Below are 10,000 nucleotides of genomic sequence, written 5' to 3' on the forward strand. Positions count from 1 at the left end.
CTTGATTTGATTGAAATAATGTAGAGAATCACAAAAATGGAGGATAAACATAAAACTTGCATTTTACTACGTACGTCTGAATGTAACGCTAATTACGTAATAATTAAAGCCCGCTCAGGAATATTCAGCCCTGGAATGTCACACACATTTAAAAGACAAAATGGCCAGAAAATCCTAAAAGATATTACAAAGTTGGTTCGAGATCCGGAGGACAATACTAGATTGCAGATAAGAAGGAAACCATTTGATATCTGTGTACGTACAAGAGCTATACGCTCAAAGACCAACGGGCAATATAACGCCGTAGTGTTCCTCTTCATTTCGTACATCGGTTAGCTTTAAGAACGATCGTTCTATATCTAAGTTCATCACCTTTAGTGCCTCATTCCTACAATGATTCTTTTATCAACCCGTCTTTGTTTTCCTTAATTAGCACCACTTTCTTTCTTTAACATTTTCATTGTTGTTCATTCCATTTATTTTTCCACTCTTTTCATTAAATAATGTTCAGTTCTTTTCGTTCATGTATTCGATCAGACACTTGATTCTGTGCCACGTATCATAAACCTCTTCTTACTTATTCGTTATTTGTGCAATCCACTTCACCCGTTCTTTCTTATATCTCCCCACTTTGCGAACTTTGTATATTTCTGCGTCCTATCCCATTTTCCGATTTACCATCTAGTTTATTACGAAATTCAATCCTGTTATTATGTTTTGATCCATTACTTCAAATTTACCTCTTTAGCCCTGTCAGTTGAAGAATTCTCTTTCGATGTTTTCTTTTGTGTGTGTGTGTGTGTGTGTGTGTGTGTGTGTGTGTGTGTGTGTGTGTGTGTGTGTGTGTGATTCACCATGGTCTTGGATCACGTGTTGGACTTGTGATCGACAGCTATTTCCCTCCCGGAAAAGAGTTCAGAGCTCATATATGACCGATCTATGAGTAATGCTGTGAACTCACACGCACACACACATCCAACTCCCCGCCCACGAGAGTTGGAGTAACGACTCGCAGCGCAGCGATACCGAAATTATTTCAGCCCTGGGCAGGATTCGAACCCGGACCGCCGTAGTGACAGTCGGGGACCCTACCAACCGCGCCACCGAGTCGTGTGTGTGTGTCTGTGGTGTGTGTGTGTGTGTGTGTGTGTGTGTGTGTGTGTGTGTGTGTGTGTGTGTGTGTGTGTGTGTGTGTGTGTATGTGTGTGTGTGTGTGTGTGTGTGTGTGTGTGTGTGTGTGTGTGTGTGTGTGTGTGTGTGTGTGTGTGTGTGTGTGTGTGTGTGTGTGTGTGTGTGTGTGTGTGTGTGTGTGTGTGTGTGTGTGTGTGTGTGTGTGTGTGTGTGTGTGTGCGTGTGTGTATGTGTGCGTGTGTGCGTGTGTGTGTGTGTGTATGTATGCATGTATGTGTGTGTTTGTATGTGTGTTTGAGTGTATGTGATTCTCATGACTCGTACCTGCCCGGACCTTAACTTCTTAGATCCTGTTTCTGTTCCCACCCCCCCACCCTCCTTTATATTAGAGTAAGTCCTTATTTTTTTTTTTTTTTTTTACCACCACACACACCTCCTTCTCCCCTCTCCCCCCCCTGATCTTTGGATGGAAGCCACAGCCACATCCCCCTAGCCCCCTCTTTCTACCTCCCTCAACCCTCCATCTCGTCCTCTTCATTCTTTCCACCTCCACCACGTTTCTGTTCGTTTCTCTTGTAGTGTTGCCATTTGAAGTGGTGATGTGTATGCGCACAAGGAAGTTCGATGCATTCGCTATGCATTCTTGGCTCGAAGAATATGTTTCTCTCCTTGGCTGACCTCTTATGAAACCAATGGTCTCTATAATGGAAATCCCAGAGTGACTTCTACTTCTATTTGTAGAATCCGCTTTAGCCGTCCGTGGTTTTTTTTTTTTTTTCTTTTTTTTTTTTTTTTTTGTCTATCCCATTTTAAAACTCCCAAAACGCTCTTTAGTTCTGTTAAATAAAAAGGACGTCTGGACAGGTGTCGTCAAATTCAAAAGTGGCCTTTATGACTATTAATGACGTCATAGCAATGTCGGATGGTATAGACATTCAGTTCTTTTGTTATTGACCCCTTGGAGATGAAGACGAATCCGTATATTGTGCAGTACCGCGAAATTATTACCCTATACTAATGTTTCCCAACTTTTATTTTCATTCGACCCCAATATGATCCTCATGATATAGCCGCGACCACACTAGTCTATTTGTATATGTGTTAATATATATGACTAGTTGTTGACTGTAAAAAGTAAGGGACAAGTATAATAAATATACGTGTAAATAAGGTAATGTAAGGTTATAAAAGACAAAGTTAACATCATGGTTATTGTATTGAATTCATATAATTTTGCAACAAAAAATTTAGCATACAAGATGTCTTGGCGACCCCCAGGAGAAACGCTTTGACGACCCCACTTGGGGTCGCGTCCCCAGGGTTGAGAAACGTTCCCTTAACAGTATCGTCTGGTAAGGCGAGGAGCCTATGCCAGGAAACGCGTATCTGCGGCCGAAGTCGTGACCTTAGCCCTATGTGTTTAGACTATTGGGTCAAGTAACAGTTATTGCTGGGTGTTGGAGAGGAACGAGGGACTCGAACCCACAACTAAGCGAATGCGAGACCAGAACTCTTCCGGTTACGGAAGGTATGGACTACTTGGAATTTGTGCTCGGTACAGAATTTAGTTCCAAGGTTAATTCCTCCAATGTGCTGGAAGCTGATGTACTCTCCTACTACGTGTGATGGTAGACCTGAGTCTTGCGTCAGAGAAACCCCAAAAGACTCCGTTTTCCTCTTCCGTATTCTTGTCCATATTCAAAATTACCAACCCATCTCGTGTAACCTAGATGGTTCTGCCAATTCATTTGCTGTGTTCACTTCCATTGTCGTTCACTATGGACCAAGGGAATATACAGACTTATTACTGCATTAGGTTTGTTTGATGTCACATACATTATTAAACAGACTACTAAATCATTCACGACATTAAATAATGCCAAAAGGAGATCGAAGCAATGTTAATCGGTCAATCCGGATCCTTAAATATTTTTTGCAGGAGAGTCAAAACCATGTTGAAGGGATATATGTGTGTATGTAGTTTGAGATTACTCTGTGTTTTCTATATGGTGACAACATCTAGGTTTTATGGTGTTTGTTTTCAGGCCAAATATATGGTGGTAACCTTTTAGTGTTGGGTGATGACTTGAGAGTAGGCGGGCTTGTGTTATTCTTGTGTGTCTTGGAAGTGTTTTCGCTTCTTAGTTTATGTCGCGGGGTATCTGATTTATTACTGAGTTTGTTGGTCTTGAGATCGTTGTGTTGATTAGTGGCTTGGTTTTGATCGCTGCTTGCATTATGTGCTCCCGCCTTCGGGTCCAACAGCTACCAACATCCATTATCCTCTAAGTTGGAGCATATAAGGCATTGTTGGAGACCTTGATCGTAGCTAAGCATTTCCTAGCCGAAGGCCCTCATTTTATCCTATTTATCTGAGAATATATTGTTTGCTGTGTGATATGCTCGTGTGTTTCCTTAAAGAGGTATTGTTGACTGGCGGGGAAAGGTTATAGATGTGTGAGGAGCATTTTTTTTTTCTCTTGTTTTGTGTCCTGTGGGTTGAGGTTGTGCAATGTAACTCGACGAGGTTTCTGACATGAGACCGTGTGTGAATGTAGATGACTTATTGGGGCTGATTTAATGTAACTTTTTGTTATTTTTGCTTTGTAGTTATGGGCTTTTTTCGCGTTCATCGTAGGCAGGCAAGTTGTTGATGTACAGTTTAGTGTGGATCTTATGCGTAGTTTGTGCACTGTGATGAGTCATTCTGAGTTAATATACTTGTTTGCTTTCAACGTTTCTTGGGCGGAGAAAGTCTTTATAAAAAAAATGCAGTAGAAAACGGAAACTTTACTTTCGTCTAAATAAAAACTCGTTTTCTTCAGATATGCAAAATCAAGCTGAACAAATAGAAAACAACAGTAAAATAAAAACAAAGTCAAACTAGTTAAAAGTATTCATTATATGAAAAAGGGCTAAATTATCTTTCCTGTACCGAGTGGAAGACGTATTCCTGAAAAAAAAGTAAGACAGAATTACTAAAAAAGAATAGATAGAAGAAAAAGCAATAACAACACAAACAAATCCATATATTTTAACAAAGTAAAACAACAAAATATGTATATAGATGACATAGACCTTGTCAATCATGTTAAAGTGGAGCTGCATCTAAAATCACATAAAAATTCTCGCTTCTTTTTATTTTGATTTCAAATTAAATATTCATCATATTAAGACAATAGGGCAGGACTCGCAGTAATGGACTTAAATTGGACAAATCTAGATTTAAGAAAGAAATAGGAAAAAAATTAGTTTACTAATAGGGTGGTCAACGAATGGAAAAGACTTAATAACCATGTAGTGAGCGCTCACACTATCGATTGTTTTAAGAAACGGTTAGACAACTTTACGGATGGGGTAATAGACAAGGAACTGCCTAGTGTAGGCCTTGTGGTCTCTTGCAGTCTCCTTTATTCTTATGCTCTTATGTTCTTATTTCACAGTCTATGACCGTGGTTACAGATGCCCGGGAAAATTATGGGAACTTGAGATAATTGTTTACAACATTAATTAGAATTTGCCCTTGACTTCTGGCCGTTAATTCTATATGAACAGCAGTGTATATAATCACTACAAATCTATTTAAAAGAGATTTGTTCATCACGTTTGTAGTTGAAAGAGCTCCCATTGAATTTTAATCATTGAGTTAAAAAAAATCTTCCACTGAAGTATTTTTATTACTTATAATATATTATTTATTACTTACTATTTATTATTTATTTCTTATTAATTATTAATTATTATCTATTACTTATTACTTATTATTACTTATTACTTGTTACTCATTACTTGTTACTCGTTACTAGTTACTTATTATTCATTACCAATCACTTATTTCTTATTACTTGTTACTTATTACTTATTACTTATTACTCGTTACTCGTTACTTATTACTTATTACCTATTATTTATTGATTATTAACCAATTATTTCTTATTACATATTACTTATTACTTATTACTTATTTTCCAAATATCTCAAGCAATTTCAACTGTGTGGTGCATCTAGGAAAGAAGCTAAGCGTCACTGTTCGCTCACCGTTAATTTTTTCACTGTACATCTATCGACGACGACATCCTACTCTCTGGTATCTTTTGGTACTAAGTGTCTGACCAGTGGTACAGTATCACGTCACGGAACTTAACGAGCTCCCGAAAATGTAAACAAACAAACCATGCACTAGCGTCCGCTCCATAAACGGACACAACGCAAAAACGCTTCGTTAATGCGACGTTTATTTGTCTTGGTTCGTATTTCCTTTTCCTCTGCCTTTCGGCTATATTGAAGTTTTAATGCCATCGTCTTCAATATTACTTTCGACCTTCTGTCTTGTGTGATCGAATTCGGTTTGGCTTGAATTAGAATGAGATTTTTTGCTGATACACTTACTCGTCGTCCAGAGCTCAAGTTTATTTTTGTCTATGCGTAATCGAGCACACAAACATCACAGCCAATCAGAAACTAACCTCGACTCAAAATAGAATGCTGATCGCTTTTAACTTCTACTATACCTCTGTTCTGTTATCATCATATTTCTCCTTTGCCATCACAATGACTCTGCTTCTTCAATACAATGTTGTCCCCAGAAGATAGGAGCGCTAGTTATTGCTGACAAATTACTAAACTCACTGTTATGTAAACATTAAGGTCACTGCAGCTAAATTCTTTGTTTGTTTGTTTGTTTGTGTTTTAGATTATTGCGGCTGTGTTTGTTTTATTCTTATTCTTATTCTTATTCTTATTCTTATTCTTATTCTTATTCTTATTCTTATTCTTATTCTTATTCTTATTCTTATTCATATTCATATTCCCATTCTTGTTTTTATTCTTATTCTCATTTTCATTCTCATTCTCATTCTCATTCTCATTCTTATACTTATTATTGTCCCTATTTTTACTCTTATTCTTATTCTAATTCTTATTCTTATTCTTATTCTTATTCTTATTCTTATTCTTATTCTTATTCTTATTCTTATTCTTATTCTTATTCTTATTCTTATTCTTATTCTTATTATTTTTCTTTTTTATTCATATTCTTATTCTTATTCTTATTCTTATTCTTATTCTTATTCTTATTCTTATTCTTATTCTTATTCTTATTCTTACTCTCAATCTTATTCTTATTCTCATTCTTATCTTCCTCCCTTTCCTTCCTCTTCCTATTTTTCCTCTTCTTCCCCATATTCCTCTTCATACTTCTGCCTTATTTTTGTGTTATTTTTTCGTTTTACAATTCATTTGCGTATTTGTGCAGAAGGTGCAAGTGTAGCCAGTAAGATGGTACGTAACTTGGAAGAGTCTGTGATCCTTTTGAACGACACGCTGAAGCATTCGACTACATTGTGCGTAAATGACGGGAGTGATGATGCACCAGACGAGAGGAATATTACGCCAGAATACCTGATGAAATAACCCATTATGGCAGTGTATTGCAAAAAATAAGTCTTTCCCATTTCCTGTCATTTTAGTGAGGCTTCCCGGTCGCTAGAAATATGACGAAAATATTTCAGATTTCTTCGTCTTCTTTGCCCTCTCCTCAGATCAGCGAGATTTACAACACTGGTCCTGGGAAACTGATTTCATTATTAACCACAACGTAGTAAAACGAGCAGTCTAGATAGAATATGAGAAAAATATAATTAATTATTTCATAAGACTATGAAAAAAGTAAGTCCTCAACACTTGAAGAATTTGACTCGTTCTTGAAGGACTGAAGGCTGTGACTGGCAACTATGCTTTGATTCATGACATGAAATTCACATTTGACGCGTCGAATAACATTTCGTAGGCGGAGAAGCAGGTGACACCTCCTTGCTTGCGGCACATTTCCGGGGGTCATTCCCTTCGCGCCTCCGTTGTAGGACCTTGTCGCCGGCCTGACGCGCATAGTCACAGCAAACGGGATCAGTTATTTCGAAGCTCATTTGGTCACGACACTCTCCCATGAGTTGTATTCAAAAGCACATAACTGGTCGTCGTTTGAACGCGCAGTCCTTCATCAGATTTTAGATTCAGTAGATGTTCCTGTTCTTTGATTCGCAGGTACAAGATAGGAAAGGTTATTTCAAAAGGGTTCTGAATCCTCGTGTGTTTTGGGTTCGAGGAGAGGGAGATTGCTCCAAAACAACTGGATCTACCGCCCGAAGTATTCATTAATAAGCCTTTTTCATTTTCTTTTAAGTTGGCATTACCGAAATAGTTCGTCTACATTCCCATTAAAGATTTGAGTCATCTGCCATACGTGAACGATAAATGTTCCAAAATGAACGCAATCCAACACACACAGCTTTCAGTGTCCCTATATTCAAGCATTCGAAAATAACTGGAACAAAATCCGCCATCGCATATACATACACACACACACACACACACACACATATATATATATATATATATATATATAGAGAGAGAGAGAGAGAGAGAGAGAGAGAGAGAGAGAGAGAGAGAGAGAGAGAGAGAGAGAGAGAGAGAGAGAAATTTTTTCTCACAACATTGCAGAGACCACAACCCACGTTTATGAAAAAAAATAGAAATACTGTGGACGGTTCAAGGAATAGGACCAGTCCAACTTCCTCTGTAGTAACCTCTGATTAGAAAAACAAAACAGATCAATAAAAAATAATATATTAATGATTTTCAAATTATGTATATATATATATATATATATATATATATATATATATATATATATAATATGTGTGTGTGTGTACTATAATTATTTTCACTATAATTTAGGAACCACAACCCATCTGTATGAAAAAACTAGAAACACTTTGGACGCTTCAAGGAACTGGACCAGTCTGTCTTCCTATATAATAACCTTTGATTAAAACACTGAATTCACTAGTTATTTTCAAATTACAGATGATAAATATACAAACCAGTGCTTTAGAATAATAAAAAGATCCTACCATATGAAATTTGATCAGCTGTTCATTAGAGGGAATTAAGCGTAATTCCAGGATAACAGTTTACCTGGAAGCTACAGACCTCTACTTAACACCGAATGTAACTTAAAATTTTTAATATTTTTTAGTCTGGTTGCAGCTTTTAAAGAAAAGTGAGGCTTAGCAGAAATAATGGTGTAGTCTTAGAAATATTTTTTACAAGCATTAAATCATAAACTCAAGGATATTCCCCTATACTAAGGCCTAACATTTTTATCATATCCAGTGTCCATTCCTTAGCGAAGTATAAAAGAAGTATAATGATCTGGAAAATCCTATTTCCTTCTTTAACTTTATACAAAGTATTTCCTCATCTTATCTATTCATCCATGGCCATTAGATTCCATTTTCTAATACTTTATTCTCGTTATTCTTCCCATTTCAGGGTTTCTGAGTCTTGGGATGTGTTCACTCGAGTGGTCAACGCTTATGCCAGCGCCCTTCCATACGTGCTGGCCTTCGATCCAGCCAATTTACTTCGACCATGCGTAAGTCCAGTCTTCCGTTCTCAGATCTTGTAAACCTGCCACTGACTAGCTTTGCTTCTTCCAGGCAGACATATTTGAAATTGCTTTTGAAGTTGTCTTTACTGATGATTGGGGAAATGTTAATTGCATTTTTACTCCAGATCCTGATGTTTTGAAGTTGTCAATAGACTTTGTTCTCTTAACAAATGATATTTGTTATTCTAACTAGCGCAGAAGTTTATCTTTTATCAAATACACTTGAGACACTAATCTCACAGTTATTCTTGGTTTAGTGTTTTTCTCCTTTTTACTAACTCCATAGGCCGGTCACCATTTGAAGCCCAAGGATTTGTGGTGATCATTAAAGGTACGATTTGCTAAAAAAAAAAAAAAAACATATCTTTCCCGTAGTTTTTGTAAATCAAACGAGTCTACCATTATCTGAATTTTATTTAATATACCATTAGCAGCCATTACTTATCCTAGTTATTAGTTATTATTCTAAATTTGATTACCGTCGTAGACTGTAATTCACTTTTCTTAGTCGAGCAAGTGGATGTATGCACGTTAGAAAAACATTTCTTCAATGTTTTGGATTTCGTTTTTGGCAGACGTTGTGATACCATGCCCTGGCTGTCATAGAAAACATAGAACACTTAAACGCTGGAATAAAATGTTTCTTCTTGGTGTCCTGGATGATTCCCGCCACATGATCAATAAATAAATCTGTTATCTTTCACTGTCTTTTAAAATATGAAAACAACTTTGATGGAGTTTGACCCTTTTGGACGACCACTAGATAATTTATTTTATTTTTATGTCACCCCCTTAATAACAAAATGATAACAGCTTATCTCGATCAACTCATCAAGTGCCACTTTTTTATTTTATTTTCCCTATCACCAGACTGTTTCATCTATATTTTTTATAGCGAAGAGTAGAATAGGGTTTGGGTTATGTAGGAAAATAGATTGATCAGACAAATCCAAAATGTCACTTTCGTCATCTTTCAGTTGACGCCAAATTCCGTCGTCATTAACTTCTTGAGTAGTTAATCCCGGAAAATCAAATAGAAAACGTAAATATTATGTAAAATGTCAAAACGTATAATATGTTCAATGTTGGAGCAAATGAAATGTTAAGCTAGCTCGGGACAGGTAGTATATTTATATAGTCGCGGGATGTGGGTGAACAGCCATTGTGGTGTACATGTACCCCACAAGCATGCTTGTGCGTAAAGTACGAGTTTATGCATGGTAGAGTTGTGTGGTAGTTGACCTGACTCAATGGTCGGAAAGACCAGAAAGGGTCACGGCAATTAGGTCGCGTCTGGTCATGGCGTCGGGTCAGTCTCTTGTATATATACTGCCTGCCCAGAGCCATTCATTCAGTCCGTCAGACAGTCTGACCTCTGCATTTGTAGCGCGTCACTAGGTCTTCGCGGTCGGTCCCCCA

The 10,000-nt window shown here is 37.2% G+C and overlaps 1 protein-coding gene across 2 annotated transcripts in view; it reads left to right on the plus strand.

Moving 5' to 3' along the window:
• The window catches only part of LOC143029838 (uncharacterized), a 78,591-nt gene that overhangs the window by 49,165 nt on the left and 19,426 nt on the right, over window positions 1–10,000 (plus strand). For both annotated transcript variants that reach the window (XM_076192927.1, XM_076192926.1), the window contains exon 3: window positions 8,464–8,566. In XM_076192927.1, coding sequence (XP_076049042.1) covers window positions 8,464–8,566 — 103 coding nt within the window. The remainder of the gene's footprint in view (window positions 1–8,463; window positions 8,567–10,000) is intronic.

The sequence above is a fragment of the Oratosquilla oratoria genome, chromosome 11, assembly GCF_046742065.1.
Source record: "Oratosquilla oratoria isolate Oo_2021 chromosome 11, ASM4674206v1, whole genome shotgun sequence".
Taxonomy (NCBI): Eukaryota; Metazoa; Arthropoda; class Malacostraca; order Stomatopoda; family Squillidae; genus Oratosquilla; species Oratosquilla oratoria.